Raw genomic sequence first — 24,669 nt, forward strand, 5'->3', positions numbered from 1 at the left:
AGGGAACGGCTGGTTACAGCCATTCCATCAACCAATAAAAAAGCCTAATTGTGCAGGGGTCCTCGCTTACTGCCGCACCAAATTGATTTCAATGTGCCATCGCAACTCGCAATTTCACATCAAAATCTCAAACCTGACATCATCATAATGTGGCCATGCAATACCTATTTCCTTTGCATCCCTCCTTTCTTAACTCTTATTTTCTCCCCCTTTTTTTTTTTTGGTTTGTTTCTCTGCCGGCCTTTGTCTCCACCTATACGGCTGTGGTTGTTGTGGGGACCAGGCTGTAGCTAGTCCTGTACTTATTAGAGATTAGTTCAGTGGAGTGTACCCTGTAGCTCTGATGCTTTCATTCTACTCACTTCATGCCACATTTGGGTAAAAAAATGAGTACTAAAATTGATTAGCCCTGGTGTTGGGACAATCAAATAATTGGGGAGAGTCATACACAGTAACATCACTTCAGCCGTGTTCTTTTTTTTACTGAAAGAATGTGCTATTTTGCATCAGGTTTAAGAGGTGTTTTGGCCGGTTGGGTCGGAGCTGAGCATTTGACGCTGGTAGCTAATCTTCCGGTGAGGTTTTGCCTCCAGTAATAAATTGTTTTGAATACAGACTGGCTAAAAAGAAAACTCTGGACATAACGCTGTGTTGTGTAGTTGTGTATCCCGAAACACAACAACAGATCAAGAAGGTTTGGGTAGAGGCCTAAAATGTGAGCTACTTTGAAAAGTTAATTCAGGACTCATTTCCTTTGTACTGGTGTAGTGATGTCCCTCTTTTCTTGCCATCATCATTGCATGAATTATTGGCTAAATAAGAGTACCCAAAGAACTGCATGCACTGCATGGCAAAATAAGAATTTCACTGCCACGGGAGGGCGAACTGACGCTGACCACCGGCGTGATGTGAGAACATCATGGACCGATGAGCCTGCCGGGGTCTGGCTTTGCTCGCCTCACCTGGATGTTCTGGGAGTCCAGATGCAAATAGCAGACTTGGGAGACGCTGTTTTCGCCGGCGCTTGAAATACCACATGACGGGTGGCTCTTTGCCACTCTGCCATAACAGCTGGATCATCTGGACACCCACAAATAGCACCATTGCAATTCCTGTACACACAAATGTAGACGACATTGTGGATATTATCGTAGTAAAGGCTCCAAGCGCTCCATTGATGCCTGGCAGATTTTATTTACTTAATAAGGGAGTGGATAATTACGGAAAGACAAGACTTTTTTTTTTTTCCCCAGACATTTGCAGGAATGAGCTACTGGCAACTAGCCATGCCATGCTTTTCTCATCTGGCACAATTGGGCCGCTCGGATCGCAGGCACTCTGATACCCTTCCCCTGGAGGCCTTTTGCGAAGCACATTCATCCGGATAATCTGAATGCCGTCGGCACTATTAGGTATTTAATTTGCGGCGGTTTGAATGTATACAATAGCAGGTTTACACTGAGAGTGTAGCTCAGCTTTGCAGCGGCACTGAAACCCGGGTGAGGTGCTGCTGATTGAGACAGTTCTCAAACAGCGGGACTAGATCGATGCGTTTTCTTTCCAAAAGTGACTTTTCTACTGTCTGTTTACATCAGCAAGTGGAAAGCGAGGGAAAAGTAATGACTCTCGCTAGGAATTAATGGAGCAGCAAATGAGATTAGAGCCGACACCACACATGGTAGTGTTTTACAGATCGACCCGTGTGCTTTAAAAGCAATACGTCTTTCACTTGATGGATTAGGCCGCAGCGTCCTGGGAGCGTCGCGAAGGAAGATGGAGCACCAATGCTCTAAACCATGAGGACAAGTGCAGAGCACTGCTAGTGTTTGCTGTGTAATGTGTGTCTGTGCCCTAGGTGTAGCTGCCTACAATAATCCTTGCTTGTATAATAAGTGTAATAATTTTTGATGTGTGCGGTTGAGTATGCACATAAATGCAATTTGAATACAGGTCACATTTCATTATGTTAAATTGGGAAATTACTTCAGGTTAATCTCATTAGAATAGTTAAACTCTGTATGTCCCATAGTGAAAATCTGTCATATTTTAAAGGATATGTTTAAAAAATGTATAACTATTATGATATAAGACCCTGAGTACTACTAATGTAAAGCCCCAGGCAGGATTCATATTCACTTTAAAATAATCAGCCGTGCTGCAAATTTCACGTTAACGCCATAGTGACACACGTTTAAAAATGTTCTTATTATTCTTTGACATTTTTTTAATTCAGTTTCAAAATCTGGGGCAGGGACTAGAGGGACTCCGACATGGTCTGCACCTCTGAGAGGGTTCAGGGTCAATTGATGCAAGAGAAATGCCCCCTATAGAAAAAAAGAAATCAAAAGTAACACGTTTCTAACACCGTTAAATTATCCTATACATTCTCGATGGTCGTCCTGCAGCTTAATGCAATATTACTCTTTATGGCAGTTTATTTGACCTTTATTTAACGAGGTAAAATCAATTGAGAACCAATTCTGATTTATAATGATGACCTGGCCAAGAAGCACAGATACAATGCAGTGAAAACAAAATGGCTAAAAACAACATATAGTTAAGTTACTAAACACTATGTACAAAAAAAAGGCATTTGTTGGTTCTTTCAGTAATCTGCCTTTTGGATGACATCAATTAGTTATCAATGACTTTCATTAATTTAAGTTCAGAAAACATTGACATTTGTTCAGAAACTGTTAGTATAATGTTTTTGTATTTTGCTGATCCAGAACAGAAAATGCATTCACAAGACTAATGTAAAAATACCTAAAATTTCTCACAATTCCAACTTGGAAAAGCCTCTGTGTTTGTTCCTAAACGCTTGGTCGTACAACAGTCCAGGCTGTTGAGCTGTGAATGTGAAAACATATGCAGCTTTCAAAATCCACATCTGAGACATTTCCAGATCCTAATCTCCCGGTGTCCAATATCTACTTGTGTGCAATCACACACACATCCCGGGCACTGTGGCCCTTTTCCGCCCGCTCCGTGAGCCGGCAAAGCCCCCGAGGCTGAATGCGACCATTGTTGCCATGACCGGGCCCCGGGTTTCTCTTCGGCGGCCCCTGCTCCCCAGCCCACCTTGGAAATGAGAAGTGACATGTGAAAGTACTGTTTTCTTTACGGTGGGAGAAGCACTAAACAATCCCAGAGCAGAAATCGACGCTCTCTGTGACACAACTGTCTCTTTGTGTGCACTCATGGTCAAACTCTCAGACAACACACACACACACACACACAGACACAGTACATAATGACTAAATATCTGGCACTGTCCAGCTCGTAGCAGAGAGACTGTGATTATTCTCAGTCTACATGATGATTCATGCGGACAGTACAGAAAGAAATGCAGACATCGGGGAGATGGCCACGCTGATCCACACACACCAAATCTACCCGGCACCTGTCTGAGGTACCGGCAGTGGGCGGTTAAGTGTGTTTTTGAAGCAGCTCACTAATGACTATGCTGACATTAAAGTTTAAAGCGGCAGAGGAAATAAAAGCGGGCCAAGGCAAAGATGTATGAAGGTGAGCCATCCCATCACACTTTGCATCACGTTACCTGGCAGCTCCTCCTGGAACCTCTCCTCCTCCCCGTAATTACCAATATAATGACCCGCAATTTGCTTTTTTTTTTTTTTTACTCTGGTATACTTGTTAATTACATCTGTTTGGTCAAGGGGTTGGGGAAACCGGGGTCTGCTTCAGTGCGAGAGCGAAAGGAAGGGCAGAGTTGACTCTTTTATTAGTTGCAATCACAAGTTATTTAATAAAACTGGTGGAAAGGGGTCACCCGGAGGATTGGCCCACAACAGCTGCTCCGTTGCATCAGCTCATGTTAAAACCTCGGCTACCTCTCCTCACCGCTCCGCCTTTTTTCCCCCTCTCTTTGCAACAATAATACAGATTTCTTTCCGCCAATTCCTCACAGGGTCATATTAATCTTTGTAGGTGACCGTGAGGCTACAAAGATGACCGAATGCGCTAGAAACCCACAATTGAGGAAGTGTGTAAGCACTCGTAAAATAAGCTTGACTCGTGCAGCGATCATGAGCTGGGGGAGGGGGGGGGGGCTCTGTGCCATCTTAGTGAGGTAAGATAAAATGACACACTCCAACACCAGATATGATTGGAGGTAGTGTGTTTTAATGTCCAGGAGGCACATTACCACTTAGTTTTTTTTTTCCACCGTGCACAACATCTGGTGCGAAGACCCCCAGCATGTGTTTCCACTACACTTGTATTTAGACCTCCAAACACAGCAGTCAACATGGCAGCAGCCAGGAGTTTATTGTCGCTGTTGCACTTTTGCCGTTAAGTGACATCATGTCAAAACACGTCGGCCTCCCTCCACAACGGAGCCGACTCTCGTTTGTTTGCCCTTGTCGTTCTCAATTTGGAGCGTGACATAACATTTGTCAAACGCCACGCCGCTCTTTTCATAACGGGCCAAGCCCCGGCCAGCATAAAGACGTCCTTGGGTCCTTTCCGTCGTAGCGCTTTCCCTGGACCCCGAAACGCTCTGCTAAGTTGACGAGCCAGCCCTCTCGTCATCCGTACTACTGAAGCACAAGCCAGTTGGATGCTATCGTGTCATCCAGCCAGCCATCCATCCAGTCCGTCAGCTGGAGGGCTCTCTAATTGCCCCGCCACGACATAGCCCACCAGGAGCACACTGTGGCCAAACCCGGCCGAGGTAACAAGATGAGTCCTCTAGCTCCTCTTACCCCTCTTATCAGCTTCATGTCACTACTGTGCGCCGACTGTTCCCTGGACAACCTGCCTTCACTCCATTCCCTGTAATAAACAGATACCCTCACATGTGACGGGATTCACATTTCAGTCCCTGGTCTTGCGCTCTTTTACCTCACTTAGATGGCACCTTTGTAATGCGGCCGCCGTGTCGGCAGGCGCGCTCCGGTGCATGCGATGGGGCGGCTGGTGGCTTCAGACTGACGTTCCGGCTCTCCTCAACGCACTGCAGACTAAACCGTGGCCTTTTGGCCGACCTAACAATAACAATCAGAGGCCTTTATCTGTTGGAGACTGGAGAAATAGGGCTGGGATCAGCGGCTTCATATGGAGCTGATCTCGTTCGCAGTGGAGGCTTCGGATCGCCTTACTTATGACTAATTGACTACAGCTAGGTGGCTGTGCCCTGACCATGATGACCCCCCACTCTTGTCCTGTGTTTCTTCCACCGGCTGCTTAATTTTCGAGTGTGAATAATCAAGTGACTTGCTATCAAGGGTCCGATCCTATGCCCATCTAAAGTGCAAACTGTACCAATGGCGGACAACAGGAAGAGTGAACCAGGCCCTGACCACGTCATCGTCTCTATCTTTTCCGGCGCAAACTGCGTATTTGAGCTCCCTCGATGGATAAGTGGCGCCTCGTGTCTAATTGCTAACTGAGCGTAGCCCATTCATCAGGCTCAGCGACTGTCCGGCATCAATCACCCAGGCTTATGAGGGTTTTCTCTTGGGCTGGTTTGGCTCGGCTTCAGGTGGAAGCTCATGTAGGAACGCAGACATGCTGACACACTCGCGTCCGCACAAAAAACACACCTACACACGTTGTCTCTCATGCATGCGTGTGCTTTGACAGACGTGGAAGTTTCCCCCGTCTGACTTCCTGCACCATTCCAGCACGTGGGGAAAAGTCTGAAATGGCTTCAATGTGCCAGCAGGCGTTGAGTTGCTCCGTGTAAACCCAGCCAGGTTGTGCTAATGCTCAGCGGCAGTAGGGCTGCACAAAATGTATTTAAATTATTAAATTAAATTTTGCCGCCTGCTGAAGAGCACCGTCAGTTGTCATGCAGCAACACCAGTATGAACGGTACGTGAGAAATTCATACCGTATGGAAAGTATGGTATACCTTGCAGCCCTACTTCCTTGTGTGTGCCCCCTTCCCCCGCCCTCCAACCATCCCCCACAAAAGCATGCACACTCAGCATGCAGCTTATTTAGGTTCTAGCCTGTCTGTTTATGTATTGGTTTAACAGACCAGGGGCTCCTCATTAGTGGCCATGCCTGGCTGATCGTAGCACCCATGGGGTATGATGGCACAGGGGGAGGTGATGCTGAGTTCAGATTGTTGTTCAGCTTCCCGCTTCCACCACTGACCCTCCGGCTTCTCAGTGCTTCCAAAGCCTTTGTCAAGCCTCCAGGAGAGGCGGATATACCCCTGGAGGATTGAGAGAAGGAGGGCCAACTGTGGATTGTAATGAGGTGGAGGGTGGGAGTGTGGTTCCCAATATAATCAAGGACTACGAGGAATAGGGTACTACAAAACTTAGGAATTGCAAAAGAAAAATATGGTTGGATTTTGAACATTAACTACCTGTTCCATCTTATATACTATGTCTCTGGGAAGACAAAAGCCACATCTCTCCGTGAGCTTGCGCAGCAAAGTTGGTATACGTAACATAGGTCTTGGTTGATCCTAGAAAGGCAGCCTTCAATAAGCATAGATACTGTGTGTCGAAATACTACAAAAGTAATCATCTTTATGTAATTAATTTGTTCATTGACTTCTGATCTTAGTTCTTTCATAACATGTCTGTTAAATCTACTGCTTACATTTGGAACTGGAATGCTCAGCATAACGCGCCAACTTTTTAATTTGTACATTAGTTTGTACAGGAGTTATTGAGATGGATATTGGCCAGTAACATTCTCTCTCCATTACCAACATTCTTTCTATCTATATCCGTGTCACTCTCTGTGTTGCTCTCAGTCTCTCGTCATTTCTATCTTGCTCTCTCATCATATAATTTTCTTATTATTCATTTGCGCTTCCTCTCAACTCCGACCCCCCTGTGTTCCTCTTCACTTCCCTCTCAGTCAACTTGTCAAGTCCTCGCTCTCCACTGCTCTTCCACTTATCCTCCAGTCTGGCCTGCGCGGGTTGCCACTGGAGTGCTTTGGCTTCTCTCCGTTCTTCTTATCAGACGGAGCTCATTTGGCTACCGTACCGGGACTGAGTTCAAGCTGGGGCTGGCCAGATGAAGAGGGAGGCTCCCCCCTCTCTTCGTGACTATTTTGCTGCTGGCTTGGCTTGCCCGTGAATTCCCATCACGTTGGAGGGCGCTGGGTCAACAGTGAATCGCATTGAATCAAGGCTTTAAAAGCATTGCCGGTCTGGGCGGCCGTGGTTCATGGAGCAGAGAGGGTCCGCCGGGAAACGCGGGGTTGGCAGTTCGAACCCTGGCTGCTCCATGTTCCTGTATGTGTAAAATAATACTTGGCTTCTTATTCTTTAAATAACTCCATGCAGAGAGCCATTGAGGTGTAAAATGAAAATAGGCAAATGTGTTTCTCTCCCGCCGTGAAAAGCATGGTGATTTCAATGAGGACAACTGCTTCCCCCGAGATCTGGATTCGCGACCCCGTCCGTTGGTGTTTGCACACTTAATGTGTTGCTCTATAATCACTACTGCCACTTGCAGTAAAGGTCGTAAAAGTGGTGTTTCTGAATGGCGTTTGATTTAAGCCACATGTGTCAAAACACAATGTATATACACGCACCATGTGTGAGCAGATTCTATATGAGGACAGTTTATGCAGACCGCCTGTTTTCCTTACAAACTGAGTCCAAGGCTCTCACTTTCTCTCTCTCTGTCTGCTGTGTAGTTGGGCTTTAGACTGCCACTAGAGATCCCAGGGGACACAATAAAAACATCCATCCCACCGCTGGCCATCGGCCAGCTCCACAAAAGGAGAGGAGGAAAGCAAAAGTAAAGAGAAAGTTAATGACCACATGTCCTACTTCTGCAAGATTTTCTGCAGACCTCCTATCTCACCCCGTCCGTCTCTTTCTGCAGCGCCCTATTCTCTCAGACACACCCACGAAGGCCTTTGTGTCGGTCTAGGGGTATCACAGCCAGCTGCTTTTAGTCACACTGAGACGTTTTATGTGACCCTGACTCAGGGGTCTGACAGTGCCTTCCCCTGTCACTGACCTCTCCACCGGTTTCTCTCCTACTGCCGCCTCCTGGGGTTTCTTAAATTAGCCCCATTATTCTATTGGGTCCGCAGATCTCCGCGGACCGAAGCCCTGTCTTCTCCTGGTGTCTTTCCCAATCTCCACGAGCCAAAAAGTCCTTGAGGAAACCATTATCTAGGAGGAAAACTATTAGGTGTGAACCGGTCGTGAAAACAACCAAAATGACGTGCTAATCGCACCGGCAAAGTGGCACAAACCAGAAGCTCCTTTGGTCTTTGAGTTTTGTTTTGCTTTGTTTTAATATCTCCTCCTGTGCCTCCGTTGTTGGTAATAGCCAGAAGTACTTTGGGGCTGTCGCGGGAAGGCAAACATTAAAAAAGCAGAGTGGTATGACACATGGTGAGCTATTGTTGCACTCCAGCAGGTCCACCTGGGCGCCAATGGACTACGACAGCTGGAATTAAAAACGGCTGGTGAGCAGAGCGAGGAAGGCTTTTCTTTACAGTAACGGTAGTAAAAACAATTTTTCGTGATGATCGGAATAGCAGCTAGGAAAGGGTGGAAGGATAGGTCGCAGCCCCGGCAAACTCTGCGTCATCTAGACGCCGCATATGTCTGATTCTGGCTGTCCGTGCCCAAGCAACAGTTTTCATTCCCGTTCCATTCCAATTCTAGCCAGGCTGGTGCCTCAATGGCGTCCGTGCAAGGGTCCGTGACAAGGGTCCGTGACAAGTTGGCACAGCTTAAGCCTATTGTTTTATTGTAAAGGAAGGAGGCTGTTTGGGTTTACTGGAAAAAGCATCACCGCTGTCATTTCAAATGACGATGTTGAAACCCCATCCTCTTCGTGTTTCTTTCTGGCTGAGCACCAAGCCATTGAAGCAGGACAGCGAGCGCTTGAGCAACTCTGTGTGTGTTTTGAGTCTGCTGCCTTTTGTCTGTTCTGCCCCAACCCTGAGTCCAGGCCATTGTGCCTCCACAAGTGGAAATGCCATGTCATTGTGTTTCTCGGGTGCTCAGAATGTGTACCGCTCTTTGTTTTCAAAACAGGCATTGTTTGGGAGCTGTGAATATTCACATTATTTGCAATTAATAGGGAAGTGTGTAAACAGAACCAACTGTTTTCAACTTTAAGAAAGTACACCTGAAAAGAGTCCCTGTAAATAAGACAATAGATAAAAGCAAATCAGCCATTTGGAGCTCATGTCTTACTCTACCCAATTTTTGAGCTGCAGTTCCAAAAAGCAGTGTAGAAATCTGGTCCAGTTTCATATGATTCTCTGTGACTGCTTTGCAGGGAGCGACGATAAGGCGTGACGACCTCACGGGAGCCATCGTTGTGGCACGCATCATGAGAGGAGGAGCGGCCGACAGAAGTGGTCAGTGCTATGCATTTTTATCTCAACATTTGTATTATTATCTGCAGCTTTACAATAGACATCCGCTGTGTAAGAAAGTAGAGATGTGATCGGGAATGACCCTCGCTCCTGAATCCCAATTTATCCTTTTTCTCTCTGTGAATATGCACGTTTAGTGGCGAGGACGCTGCAACGCTCTGCTTGCTGTCCACATGTTTTCGGTTTGGTTTTCTGTTCATTGTGTCCAGCCTGTTATTCAGCCCCGCCACAGCGAAGCCGGCGGCAAATTTCCACATGTGCGGGCAATAAAGCTTTGATTCTTTCCCAATCTCAAATGCCACCACAAAGATAAACAGTAATCTGGGGTACTGTATACATCCCTGGGCTCTTAGCATGCGCTGTACTTCTTCACAGTAGCTCACTTATATTAGCATATAATAAGATGCTAAATGCGTAAAACGCATGCTTGTGTGTCTGACAGGGCTGATTCACGTAGGAGATGAACTGAAGGAGGTCAACGGGATCCCCGTTGATGACAAGAAACCAGAGGAGATCATCCGTCTCCTGGTAAGCCATATGCATTAAGCCCCACTGTTCCCTCAGCAAGAGATGGGTGCTTCGCCGGTCTCTTAAACTCTGGAGACGTCTGTTAGACAGAATGGCCTCCAGCACTCCATTTACCCCCCCCCCTCCCTCCCGCCTAAGACCCACACAATGTATTCCTGCCCAGCAGAGTCATCAAATCCTAATAACCCTTCCATTGTTGAAAAATGTCAACAAGCTTTATTAAATATATGACTTTCATTGTATTAGGTGCTACACGGACGACTGATGTTTCCACCCCGCTATCGGTACCGAAACATTTATATCTATCTTTCGCAATCAGGCCCAGTCGCAGGGGGCCATTACCTTCAAAGTGATCCCCAGCGTCAAGGAGGAGGAACCAACCAAGGAGCCAAAGGTAGGTCTTCTGCTAGCGTAATCCTCATGTTGATTGGATTACACTCTTTAATAACAGGGAGAGATTTTTCCTCCAGTGTGATGCCTTTTTTGTTCAATGCAGAACATTTCTTTTGTGCCGGAATGAGGAAATGATGTCTGAACAAGGGAAGACGAGATTAAGAAACTCATAGAATGTGTTAATGCAGAGATGTATTTTTGATTAGATACCAATAACATATAAATTGATACTTATGTAAAACCATTTTTTTTTTTTTAAACGAAACCCTGTTTTAGCTTGCGCCACTGAAATGATGTTTATACAAATTTCTTACTTTTAAGATTGGTCAAACTGTTTGACTAAAGTTTTTTTACCGGATATATACCGGAAACTGAGATTATATCATAGTTTGTGTTATTTGTAATTCACAGGAAAATATACTGTTTATTACTGTTTTGTCCCCTCTGATCAATGGTTTACAATGTTGTTTGAAGTCGATTTTTTACTTCTTGTAATGATGTTCACGCTTTAACAAAATCATCAAGCTTTGTTCTTGACATAGTGCAAGTATCGACACATTTGCAAAAAATAAATAAATCCCATTTTGTTTTTGTAGAGAGAAAGAAGGAGATTATCACTTTGAGGGAAAGGGGAGTGCTGCATGGATGAAAAATTGTCATCCATGCAGCACTCTATTGTACTCATTTGTGTGCACCAGCAGACAGTAGCTTGTAGTCATCGATTCCGAGGGGGGTTTAACTGAAACCTCTGTAACCATCATTCTCACCCTCGGGGGGGGGGGCGCGATTAAGCATTTCTCTCGCACTCATCTATCAGTACCACACAAAAGCTGGGTCCACTTGTGTTTTTATTTTTCTGGGGTTACGGTCGTTTTTCTCACACGCAGGTGATGGTGGGCTACTGTATGAGAAATAGGTCTGCCGGTGCCAAATGCTCGACGAAAACAGCCCACGTTCCTTACTTCAGTCAGCTGGAAGTATCACGATGTTGCACCAGTGTCTGAGCACATCCATGCCAAATGAACCAAGCTGGAGGAGAAATGTGTAGATGTACGTGCATTCTGCCGGTAGCGGCCGAATGGGCTTCTGTGACCCAAACTAAACAGCTCAGTCTGAAACATAACTTTACTACATGGCACAAAGCGCTCTTCATCAAAAAATGTCATCTGACACATTCACTCTTGCACATGTATTGAGGTGCCATAACTCATAGTGATAAATCTCAATTTGGACAACAAGGAATCGCGAGGTGCAAGTTCGCAACTCGCCGCCCACAATGGAGGTGGGAGTGATTGAATTGTCTGAGATTTTTCCACCGTAACGTCCAACCTCCTTTGTGTTGATGAGTTGTGTCCAACCCTGCTGCCAAAGCAGATGAGATAAGCTCCCTGTTCCCAAATGCGGAAAGCTTACTAATATTAGATTGGGTCAGCGGGTAGAACAAAACCATTTAATTTAAAACCGCAGCCGCTGACTGAGGAGATGTTAAGTCTCGCCACACTTTGAAGATGATGATTGGGGCTTAGTCTGTCCTACGTGTTGACGGCACCACGCGTAGGACTAATTTGGCACGCCGTTGCAGCTTTCAACTTCTGATTGCACTGACCTTTCTGGAATAATTTCCCAGAAAGCTGGAGAACCACATTCTGTGTTTGCCATCATGACTTCCTCCTCAGAGTTCCCCTTTCCCCCACGGGAAGGGAAAAGGTAGTTTCCAAAGAAGCGTCACTTTTTCCTTTTTATGCCCGCAATCCAGCTCATTATTTTCTGCTATGCGTCCAGGTGTTTATGAAGGCGCTCTTTGACTACGACCCCAAGGACGACAAAGCAATCCCATGCATGGAGGCCGGACTGGCCTTCAAGAGGGGCTCCATCCTACAGATCATGAGCCAGGACGATGCCACCTGGTGGCAAGCCAAACATGAGGGGGAGGCTAACCCCCGTGCTGGCCTAATCCCGTCTAAGCAGTTCCAGGAGAGGTAAGAGACAAGGCTGTCCTGACTGTTTGTGCTGCTGTCAAGATTTACCCACTTTCTCTCCCTCCTTGCTTGCACCACATTGCCTCGATGTCTGGTTCCCAAAATGAATAACGAAAGAGCGAAAGATAGCGCTTGCATTGGATCCTCTGAGGATGGCATGCGGATGGGAAAATAACACATCGTTGTGCACGCTCACACGTCCGCACGGTGGTGACGTAGAGCTGAGTAGCCTAGGGCAGTTTGTTGGCAACTTCAACGGCGCACGGAGGGAAAAAAAGCATGAAGGAGGGAGGAGAGCAAAATAAGAGAACATATATGCATTCAGTTTTGTCAACAGTTTCTCCTTCACCTCCTCAATCTGCTCCTTTCACCAGCTGACAGCGTGAAACTGCTGGACATCGAAGCGTAGTGTTTATCATCCCCCCGGCGGTCATGAAAAAACGTTTTATTGTGCCTATTTCCCCCCGTCTTTCTTCACCCTCTTCTCTACCTCTTCTCTTCCAGGAGATTTGCACTGCGGCGGCCTGATGCAACTCTCCCGCTACAGAGGACCTCCAGCCGGCGATCATGTAAGCATCCCCTCTCTGTCACCGACAACCGTAACACACTGCGGGGTTTAGGAGGGGAAGATCAACTAACAAGCGGTGGAAGTCAGGACTCATCCCTGCACTCCGAGGCCGCCGGTGCTGCTTGGTGCCTGTCATCGGAGGAAGCGCTGTGTCTGGATTTACCTTCCTGTCTGCTCCACGGTTCGCTCCCCCAGTGTACCGCCAGATTCTCTCCACTCGGTCCCCCTTCTTGCCTGTCTCCACGTGTTGACGCAGTCGGCTTTTTGATGCAAAGAAGAAGGAAAGGGGTGGAGGTTTGCCCTCTGGAAAACATCTCAGAGAAATTACACCTTACAGGCAAAACATCGGCTTTCTGCATCTCAATGCGCCTAACGACGGATTAATGGCCTGGCGCGAGACCCACAGTGATACAGGGGAAGCGTTACGTACCTGTTTACTATTGTGAGCCTAGACACTGACCCCAAATCCCAGGCCTGTCAGTGCAGGAAACGTTTGGGGGAAGAATGTATCAGTAGGGCTACTTAGCAGAAACGTGCTGTAAGAATAGGGGATCAGGAAATGGTCGGATTGAGGGGTGTGGGGGGCGTGTAGCTAAATTGGCTTCCACACCATGGATCAAATAACAAATATAGGAAAGTAGCGCAATGGATCCATCCAAATTCAAGAGTAGAAATTATTCTACCAAAAAAAGTAATTACAGTTAAACTCATCACCTCTCACCTATGGAAGGGGAGTGTGCTTTTCCCTCTATCAAGCTGCTGAGTTCAAAACCGTTACTTTGATTTCTGCTTTTAGAAGTTTGAGAAATAAGTCCTAATCGACCCAAGTTGCACTCTCGCAAACTCTGCCCACTTGCTACATACGCCACACTGGTTAGCGGGACTTTCCCTTTCTACCTGAGAGTCCCTGTTAATGTGTGCCTGCCCGATGTGCAGAAAGCCATCTGCTGAGATTCACAAGCGCTCGCCAAACAGCAATTTAGTTTGTATATGGGGAGCCACGGTGCATGAATGGAAGCCCATCCAGCTGGCTCCAGGACCGCCCCAGTACAATATGAGTGCCTGTGCACGCCTGTATCCACGAAGGAGGGTGAACATGCTGCCAATATCTGCAGCCAGTGCGGCAAATTGCATAGACTGCCCCCACCCCACACACGCTTGATGTTTGTGCTTTTGGATTCTTCCATTTAAACATACAAAAATTAGTAGCACATCAGTTGTCTACCCCAGCTACAAGCTTGTTTGCTGAAAAAACTGTCCTTCTTTTGCCGCTTGCGTCCTTGCTCCGTCCTCACATCTCTGCTCATGACTTCATATCCACAGCAGCGCATTTATGTTCTCCTCCACAACAGCTCGCCTCCTTTCCTCTCACCCACAAGCCCTCAGGAAAAATACACTATGCTTGTACTCGGCCCCTCTCTGGTTTCCACAATGACCCCATTGAACCAAAACCTGGCTTCTTATTGGCCATATTTTTCACTCTAGATTCCCACTTTGGGATAGACCGGTCGATTTGAATGCTTGTTTTCCCTTGACATGGCGGAGAGCCCTTAATGTAATGTGACCCTTTCAATATGCGGCTTCCAAATGATCAGCAAAGCTACGCTGGACACCTCCAAACTGCACAGGGCTCTTTTTTACCTCCCATCTCAATCCCTCGGGTGAATTATGGATTTTTTAATTTCCTGGTTATGTTCAACCGCACACTGGCACACACTGTGCAGGAAGGCCAAAAATAGCCAGCCGAAATGCTAAAGGCAGACAGTGCTGGTTGCATTACTATTTCATTTTAATGGCCCAGTTCCTATTATGAGTTATGGGATTCATAACCTTACCAACACAAGTACCACCCACTCTCTTTGCAAATAAGGCAGGTGTAAGATGTAGTAGAGTCCACTAATGTCATGCATGCTGTACGGTGCTGAGTGCAGCAGCAGAAGCAGTAGTAGGAAGTCCCTTGACATGGCCGTTTCAGGACTGGATGAATAACGGGACAGTGATAAGTTCACTCTGCTCTTGGAAAATGGAGAGAAATGTCAGATCCAGTCATGCAAGTTGAGTGAATAAATGTGAAGGGTGTAAAAGAGAAAAACTAAGAAAAGAAAAAAAATGTGCTGACAAGAGCGTTATGGATAGATTGAAAGAGGAATAGATGGATAGGGTCACATTCGGTAGCAGATGTGGCCCCTGCAAAGTGGTAGCGGTGGTAGTGGTGGGGGGGCTGGAAGGAGAAGAAGGCTTGGATTGCATACCGGCCCCGGGGCCATAAACTACAACCTACTTGAAGGATACCACGGAGACCCCGCTCGTACCGTAGCATGGGACTGATTTGCTGATTGAGGCGGGGGGTCCCTTTTTTCTCTCTTTCCAGCTCGGGAGCTTTGTTGACTTGAACAACATTGGTCTTGGCGAGCGTCGGCGTTTAGCGTCACTTAACCGTGTCCATTTACGCCTAACATTTGTGAGGTATAAATAATTGTTCTCCCGGTCCTTCTCGCTGCTTTACTTCGCCTACCTCTGTTATAGAACTAATGTTTAAATGTGCCATCAAGTTGATTATTAACTTGGGTTAGATCAACTGTGTTACATCTCCGGTTGTCAAAACTCACTTGATCAACACCTGGCCGTCCTCCAGCCTCTCCATCTGTTCTCTCTGAATGTAGGGACGGCTCTCTGGGCTTTCTTTCCTTTACAAGACGTCTGCCTTGCATGTCTGCCTCCGTATGACAAGCGCTCCTCTCCCCCAAAGTGCTATACTAGTACATCCATGTACCATTTTAGTGGCCACAGAACCTGGCCTATTTTAGTGTATTCATTTAAATATTTTCCATACAGTGCTCGCAGACGCTTTTGCCGATTTGTAAAGTGTCCGTCGCAATGGTTTGTGACAGATAAGGGAACACCACACTTGGTGTCATTTGTTTCTGTTCCCTTCATGTAGCTCATCGGTGTCCCGCATTTTGTGACGTACAAATTATTTTAAATGCAGACCAGCTCGACTCCACCCCCTCACCCTTTGAATAACCGTCTCTGCCTTTTGAGGGCCGAAAGATGCAAGACAAAGCTTCCCCTGGAAAGTGCTACTTGTCATATGTTGTTTGTTAAAGACAAAAGGTGAGTGAGGGAAAGAGAGACAAAGTGACAGCGCCCAGTTTGCTCAAGGACAAGGCCATGTGTGCACTGGCTGGCTGAGAGTGTGACATCAGCTCCATAACTCGGGGCATTTACAAGGGGGCGACTCGGGGGTTATCCTTGGCCTCCTCCTGCCTCGCAAAGGGGTTAGCTGAAGGATTGTCCCGAAAAACTGACAGTCTGCACACAGCTCCACAAAGAGGACACCAAAAGAAGATACATACAGTTTGATGTTTCCAGTATGACTCTTGACGATGACGAGGATCGGTTTCATGATGAGGTTACCCAAATTAAGTCCTTCAGATTATCCGACCATTCGTGTTTCTTTCCGCCCTGTACCCCGTTGCTACTACCATCACATTCCAGATCTGATCAATTACAATGAGTACAGGGTATTCATACCCAATAAAAACGACAGCCAAAACCACAAAAGCTCTCACCAAAGGTGTGATAAATTGGATATATGTTACAACCTCCTCACACTTCCTGTTGTCGTCCACCTCGCCACTCCTACATTCTGACTCTACCCTCATCTCACCCCTCTGCCATACTCTGTGGTGAAAGTATGTGACAGACATGGGATACACCCCTAAACACAAGTCCCTCTCAAGGGGGGTGGCGGAAATTATGCTCTCATCCAGATCCGTTTCTTTGGGTTAGCATTTAAGCTTCCTCAGATAGGCCGTGCTCTGTCAATTTACATTCAGCAGTGTAATCACGCGGTGTTTCATCAGACTTGGAATGCTGCTGAACAAGGCCACTGAGCCATTAGGCAAAATGCAAACCATTCCTTTGGCAGATAGGCACCAGATGAAAAAGCGTCCCGCTAGTGCAGTCAGCGCAGAACAGAGTTTTCGAAATCTTTATCATTCTCATATTCTCCTTGTTGTTTCCCCTCTTTCAAGTCTCCCTCTTCTATTTCCTCTCATCCCACTGGAAATGGGCTTCAGGCGCTGGTTCGACTTAAACTGTCACATTAGGCTGGGATGAGGGCAACATCAGGGGGAACATTGCCGTGAACACTAACATGTGAAACAAGATGTCAGATGAAGGCAAGACACGTTTGGTGCTGCACTTCAGAAACAATTCCGGCTTCCAGGGGCCTGATGTTGTGTAGCGTGGAGCGACCTCCGCCATGATCGCTCCTGACTGCTGTTTGGGCTGTTGATTACATCTCTGACGTAGCGGCTCCCTGAGACTGAATGTGCTGAATGCGCTGTGGTCGCTGGTGTTACGTACGTTTTTTTTGGTTTAACCTTCTTTGGCCAAACTGAGAACATGTGAAAGGGGAGGAAGCATTCATAAGCGCCTACAAATGTTGCCTGCCATCCTAAACTAGTACACATGCACGCACGCGCACGCACGCACACACACACACACACACACACACACACACACACACACACACACACACACACACACACACACACACACACACACACACTGATCCTGCATCGCCCACCATATCCAAAAGCCATCTTGTAGCTTTTTGCATGGCACTCTTAAACATGTGAAAGGGGAGGAAGCATTCATAAGCGCCTACAAATGTTGCCTGCCATCCTAAACTAGTACACATGCACGCACGCACGCACGCACACACACACACACACACACACACACACACACACACACACACACACACACTGATCCTGCATCGCCCACCATATCCAAAAGCCATCTTGTAGCTTTTTGCATGGCACTCTTAAACCTGTGGAGTGATCGCAAATGCTACCTGAAAGCTTTTTGTTTCTCTCCGTGTAGTCACAGCGGCTCCGCTACAGACATACACCACAGACTGTGTCTCACTAGGTAACCAGGGATGTAAATGTCTTCTAGATAGTAAACTGTGGAAATGTTATTTAGTCTAGACTCTAGTTCCATCTCGAGGCCTTTACACACCAGGGGCGGTTTTTTTACATATTGACATTGCTCTTGACTGGATTGTGAATACTACGTGGATAAAGAGTTATTTAATGCTAAGAAAGTTATTTAATGCTGAAAGAGGTAGAACTCAGGCTATACAACGATTCACTTCAGACAGACTGAGTGCGGCTGCTGCGCGTCCAACCTATCTCGGTATTTGGGCCAATATATAGCATTAGATTATTTCGCATTTCCGCGTTGTTTACACTTCACGTCCCCAATGTTTAAAGGTCTCTAGTTTGATGTAAAGCTCTTTTTAGCTTTCAGCTGCATCCCATGGTCTTCATCAGTGGTACTTGGGGTTGTCATCACCTAAGCTGTATAAAACTTGGGATCGGGGTCAGGACCTCCCACCTAAGTTACATGCTTTGTCAATGTAAAGACAGCTGAGCATACTTGACCCACTGATGGACACTTTGGAAGAGCTAGTAAGTGGACCTTGAGTTAGTATTTTATGATAGATGAAGTACAATTACAAGCTATTTCAGTTTGATATGAGGACAATAATTCAATATGAATTTATTTACTAGTTGAGTTACTGATGGAGAAACACAAACTAGCTTACTTGTGCGGCTCAAATTCCAGTATTTCAGTTGAGATATCAGGATGCTAACTCTTTTTGTCATTTGTCTTTTTTGCTTTTCTAAGATGATGTGGCTATAGACTTTGGTAGGTGTCCTCTTCTTCTTCTTCCTCTTTATTCTCTCACACCGTCCCCCAACGTACTTTTTGTAACCCAACAATTGCTGTAACAACTGTGACTCATTTCCATTCCTTGCTTCTATCGCTCGTACACAGTCAAGGAGATGGAAGGTATGGTTTGTCTGAGGTCCCTCTCATTCGAGAGGACATTACTACCTGATAGAAGCCATTTGTAATTCATTCACCTTCATCATTTCTGTCCGTAACCAAATGTCTACCCTCTCACCTCTGCTCTGCATCCTTGTTGTATCTCAGTGTTCAGGGAAACACTATCTATTTGGCCTGTAGCCTCATATGAAAGCTAATTGCTCGTATCCTGCGTACACATCAAAAGTGAAGCGAATCATTCGTCATGCAAAGTCCATCTACAGATGCAGAGGAAGAGAAAAAGCAAATAGAGCGAAGCAAATAATTTGCCTTTTCGTAAAGCCCTTTTAGTGTGAACGCAGCAGAGCAGCAGATGCCCCTGTCCGTTTCTCCCTTCAAACACTCGCTCTTGCATTGTGCAAAGACTAACTTTTACCAGCTAACTAATTTTTACCTCCAGTCACTTTGTGCGTATGGAGTGTACAGATTCATAAACTTCAAAAAGAAAACATCCAAAGCAATGGTCACTGTGGATTGTAAACCTTATGCTACTTTTTATTTTAAATTAATAGGGTTTACCACAAGCTTTGGTAAATGAAGTTTATTGTATTATCTTTGTGAGGAAGAACAAGGAAAAACATATATTTTAAACAACCCAGTCACACAGCAAAACGTCTAATAGCTACGTTGTGGAGCGTGGTATTCTCACGCTTTTGGGGAGAAAGCGTGACAATACTACGTTTTATTTTGGCCCATTCATTTACATTGCCTTGCAACTACGTCACTAGAAACTAATAAACGGAAGGTGTTCTACATTCTCTGATAGAAGATGAAAATATAACCCATACTTCTCGCTAGAAATGCCATCGAAATGCATACAAATGCTGATGCTTTCTTAAAATATTTATAATAGATGTATATAGATAATGGACCGACAGTCCGCCATTTTCTTTTTTTAGCTGAGGGAAACTTGATAGTCACGTGACCTAGTTGCAAACAAAACGTTGTATTGTCACGCTTTCTCTCCAAAAGCGTAAGAATACCACGTTCCACAACATCGCTATTACATGTTTTGCTGTGAGACTGCGTTGATTTTAAATGTTGATGTTTAAGATTGTACGGAAGCCCTGAGAGGCAAGTGAGAAAAATAATTTTGATTTACACAATTTTCCATTTTGTATTTGAATTAACCTGGGGTGAAAAAGTTTTGCCGAGACGTAATTTAAATCAATGAATTTGCCATCTTTCTACAAACTCACATCAAACCCGTCTTTGAAATTTGCTGGTTTTGAAAAAAATTATGTTCTTAGTTTTAGTTAGTTCAGTTAGTATTCATAAGAATTGTGTTTTAACTTATTTTGTTTCAAATTAGTACAACAATAACAAGACTTCACTGAAAATTATCCTGGCCAAACCTTTTCTATTTCACCTGGCAAAACTTTTCTCCACCTGTTTTACAAATTCATTTTTAATTATAAACAGAAGAGAAAACCACTCCGATCAGACTTGAGAAGATCAACAGAATGTCTTTTTTCTCTCACTTGCCTCCCCTGACTTGAGGTCATATTTAAACTTTCCTTTTTTACCACTACATCTCTGGCTGTCACTCAGAAGCTCCGCCCACATCAATAACACAAACGTCTAGTCAGAAGTCTCAATGACCTTTCTGTGTGTTTTTTCTCTTGTGTATGTATTTGTGGTTGGAGAGGTGGGTGCCTGTTGCACTCATGACTATTCTCTTTAACATGATGTTGTGCCTCTATTCTGGCTTCTCCTTTCTTTCCCTTCTCGTCACCAGAGGACGCTGACTATAGTAGCGGGTTCCAGCTAGGTGAGAGACACTGCCTCCTACTCCTCCTTTTGTCATCTTCCCTCTTGACGTCCCTCTCACCAGAACTGTGTTTGAATGACATAAAATAGAAATATAGATAATAGATATATACTTTATTAATCCCAAAGGGAAAATGTCTGTGCAATAGCAGCAGTACAGTAAATAAAATGAAAAATGCATAATATATGTACAGTAAAATAAAATAGCAGAGCAGAACATATTCAATTAAAGTGGAAGTGAGATAGGAGTATGTACAGTGGGGTGGAATATGTATTAAATTAGAAAATTTAATTAAGACAGTAGTGTAATGTTATTGATATTAAATTAAGACAGTAGTGCAGTGGTTGTTCAAATAAACAAGGATTTAGCCAGAGGTGTTTTTTAGCCCATCATTCCTCATACAGGCTCCATAGCGTGTGCCACGTAACAATTACATTATGACCCTGACAAACCTGCTTCTGTAAATCTACTTGGTGTGTTCCCTCTCACTCAATCAACCTGGACTCCCATGTAAAAGCCCAAGTAAGTGGTTCTGTAGTGGTTCCGGAGCCAATGATGTGCTCTATTTTTGCCCTCTTGCTGAAAGCCACTGGCAAATCGCGTCGGGGATTTGCAGAATATAGTAGTTATCCTGTTCCGCCATCTTTGAGAGTGGCTCTGGATGGGTTTGGCTTGAAAGGACGCCTCGTTTGTGCACGCTCTGCACCGGCATCGTTGATGTGGTTCTGGTTAATGACAATTACTGAGGGCCGATTTGGTTTTGCAGCTGCTTCCAATTCTGTGTCTTGTACAGAAATCCTGATTTTATTACCACTGTCGCTTTCGCGACAAATCATAAGGTATCGTCCCTCTGGGGGACCACAGGCCGTCCTAGTTGGCCCGTACACAAATCGTATGTCTGCCCATCGGCCTTATTTCTTTGGTCTTTTTTGTCTCTATATCTCTCTGCGTCTCCCTCTCTGTGTCCCCTTTGGTCTATATTAAGAGATTTAAGTTGCACACTACACTGTTCAGACTCCAGATTTAACATGATGTCCAGTGCATGCGCAAGTTTATAAATACGTTTATAACATTGTGAGTTTGAGCAGGGTCACTTCCCATAGCCGAGCCATGCCAAAAAACAGTCTTTTTTTCCCTCTCCTCTCTGTCTTGCCTCTTCCACGAGGTCAATGACCTCAGCACCTCTTATTCCTCTTCGGTACCCAAACAACACCCAGCGCTCTAGCTAGTTAGCAGCATTTTTTTAACTCCAGCAGCCCAGAACGAGGTTTAACTAAAATCAGAACCTCAGGAGGAAGAGAAGAGAAAAAAATGTGTAAGATATAATAACATCTTGTGTATGCAAGTATTTGCTGCATGGCTTTTCAGCCTGTTGGATGTGGTTGTGTGATTTTGAGTTGGCTCGGCCCTAAAGGTTTGAAATCCTAGAACTTACAGATGCTTTTGCAATGCTACTGAGGTTTCATTGGGAAATAAAAGAGGTGGTGGGAGGGGGTAGGCCGTTGTTGTCCTTCATTTTTGGTTCCTTTTCCCTTCATGCCTCTCTTAGTGATGCAACGTCTGTAAGGTCCTCAGCCAAAAGCGATTCTGGAGCACCAATGAAGGGGGGCGAGCAGATTCCTTTGTTCTCAGATGTTGATCGATTTTAGAGCCACAAGAACTAGAGAATAAAATCAGAGGAGTAGGAAAACTGCGTCCCATGATGTCTTCTTATCAGCCCTTTCTAGAAGGCAGTGTCTTGAGACTTGAGATACTGGACGGATCATTAAAGAGCAGTTTGGCATATTTTTTTGTGTAGAAGACTTATAAAGACATTTCTTTTCCAGTGACCTGTAGGTGCACTCTGCTCGAGTCCAAACACTTGCACTGTGACAAGAAGGCATATGCGCGATGACGCATCATTACCATGATCTCAATAGTCACCCGCACAAAAAAAAGATGGACGGATGAAGGGCAAGCAAGTAGCTCCAAATCAGTTAAAGCTGAAAGATCCAGGGCTGGAATATCCATCAGCCCCTCTCATTCCAATTATGTCCAAGTTATAGGGAAAGAGTTCATCAGGCTGCAGGTTCATAGTTAGATTTGTTAGTCCATTTTTTCCCCCATCTGTGTCTCAACACCTTATTTACGATCGACGTGGAACGGTTCTTTAATCACCAATTGCACCATTTTCCAATACCAATTTTGGAAATTCCTCCAATACAGCCTAAAATGCTGGTTCAGGCACCTGAACTGAAATGAGAACTTTTCTCGTTGGCTCAAGCGCAGCACCAATAGTGCAGGTGAAAGTGAAAATAAAAATGTCAGCAATTAGGTTATAATTGGGCAAATTAGATGATTAAATAATGTCCTATCACATTGCTTCTCTATATTCAATTAGTTTTTATGATTTACAGTGTTTTGTAGTGGTATCGTTATTGGTATTGAATCGGTACTGTGTTTGGCTGATACTCAAGTTTAGGTACGAAAAAAATCTCTAGCAACCGATTATTGGAGTTTAAAGAGCCTACAAAGGGACATTGAATATCCTTGAGCGTGACTTTGTATTTGAGCATCTTCCCCATCTCAACATTAGACTGATGAGGCAAACAGGAAAGCAGGCATTACAGTATTTTTGACCCTCAGAGGAACCTTTTAGCATGTTGATCGTGGCTTCAAGGACCCCTGTAAAACCAAAAGTAAGTGTGTATAGTTTTTTTTGCCAACACATACAGCATCAGGGATCGTTTTGAGACAAGACATTCCTCAGCCCAAAGAGCTGTGGGATAAGACGGAGGGGAAAAACAAATAGCATTTGACACAAATGGACATTTTGCAGCCAAAGGTCTAGAGTGCTGTTCCACCGTGTAAGTCCATAACACTTGGGTCGGGTACCACTTTCCAAATGCTTAGTGCGGGGGCTGTGGAAACTACTCCCAAAATGTGTTCCCCCCCAGATAACACTCTAATGGGTTCACCACCCTGGACTGCTACACGTACAGTTCGACTGACAGACCTACAAACCTTTTGCCTTCTGGGTGATTGAAACTTCCTTAAAATGCGCGTGTTGGGTCATGTACTTTATGTATACACTGTCCCAGAAACCGTTAGACCTTTGATACCATCAAATATTCTGAGATCAGCCATGGAGCCCACTTTACAACATTACCAAAATCCCTTTCACAGATGGCTGTGAACAGTTGTGCGTAGGGATCATTTCAAGGACACCCGCCTGTCTGTCTGTGTACGTCCCCTTCCTTCTTTTCACTTGCTTTCTTCAGAATTCTCCTCTTGTCACGGCATTCCTGTCATCTCTGCTATTTTTACATTTTCATGCCCTTTTCCCTCAGTACATATAGTCCAACTCTTCAAGGATGGCACATCATCACCATGCGTGTCGTTGCAAGGCGATTTGATGGGTCTGCCAGCACAATCTCCAGAACATGGAGGAGATTCCAGGAGACAGGCAGTTACTCTGGGAGAGCTGGACAGGGCTGTACAAGGTCTTCAACCCATCAATAGGACCAATATCTGCTGCTTTGTGCAAGGAGGATCAGGTTGAGCAGTGCCCAAGCCCTACAAAATGACCTTCAGCAGCCCGTTGCTTTGAATGTCTCTGCCCAAACAATCAGAAACAGACTTCAAGAGGGTGGCCTCAGGGCGCGACATCCTGTAGTGTGCCCAAGGAGAACGCTATGCTGTCTGCAACATTGTTCAGCATGAGTGATATGGTGCTGGGGCAGTGATGGTCTGGGGAGGCATATCCATGGAGGGACACACAGGTATCGGGATTAGGTATCAGGATGAAATCCTTGAACCCATGGTTCAGTAGGTTCTGGGTTCCTCCTGATGCACAATGCTGCATGTGGCAAGAGCATGCAGGCAGTACGTGTAGGATAAGGAATTGATACCAATGGTCATCACAATCACCTGACCCTAAACCCGCTAGAACACATCTGGGACATTATGTTTCATCAGATGCCGCCAAGTTGCTCCTTGGACTTGGACAGGAGCTCACTGATGTCCTTAGACCGATCTGGCAGAGACGCCATCCGTTGTCTCATTAGGAGCATGCCGATAGGTTTTCAAGCCTGCATACGACCATGTGTGGCCACACAAGATATTGAGAAGCATTTTTAGTTGGAGACATTGAATTTTGACAAAATGGACGAGCCTGCCACATTATTTTTTCACTTTGGTTT

General features: G+C 45.3%; 1 protein-coding gene across 20 annotated transcripts in view; it reads left to right on the top strand.

The window, feature by feature from the left end:
- The window catches only part of mpp7a (MAGUK p55 scaffold protein 7a), a 98,271-nt gene that overhangs the window by 53,855 nt on the left and 19,747 nt on the right, over positions 1–24,669 (top strand). For 9 of the 20 annotated variants that reach the window (XM_040167358.2, XM_040167357.2, XM_078096978.1 and 6 more), the window contains 8 exons: positions 9,246–9,327; positions 9,788–9,873; positions 10,193–10,267; positions 12,049–12,245; positions 12,750–12,814; positions 18,517–18,537; positions 18,667–18,681; positions 20,456–20,488. In XM_040167358.2, coding sequence (XP_040023292.1) covers positions 9,246–9,327; positions 9,788–9,873; positions 10,193–10,267; positions 12,049–12,245; positions 12,750–12,814; positions 18,517–18,537; positions 18,667–18,681; positions 20,456–20,488 — 574 coding nt within the window. The remainder of the gene's footprint in view (positions 1–9,245; positions 9,328–9,787; positions 9,874–10,192; positions 10,268–12,048; positions 12,246–12,749; positions 12,815–18,516; positions 18,538–18,666; positions 18,682–20,455; positions 20,489–24,669) is intronic. The other 11 variants (XM_078096984.1, XM_040167362.2, XM_078096989.1 and 8 more) reach the window with 2 other exon arrangements.

This window comes from Gasterosteus aculeatus, chromosome 21 (assembly GCF_964276395.1).
Source record: "Gasterosteus aculeatus chromosome 21, fGasAcu3.hap1.1, whole genome shotgun sequence".
In the NCBI taxonomy this organism is placed as follows: Eukaryota; Metazoa; Chordata; class Actinopteri; order Perciformes; family Gasterosteidae; genus Gasterosteus; species Gasterosteus aculeatus.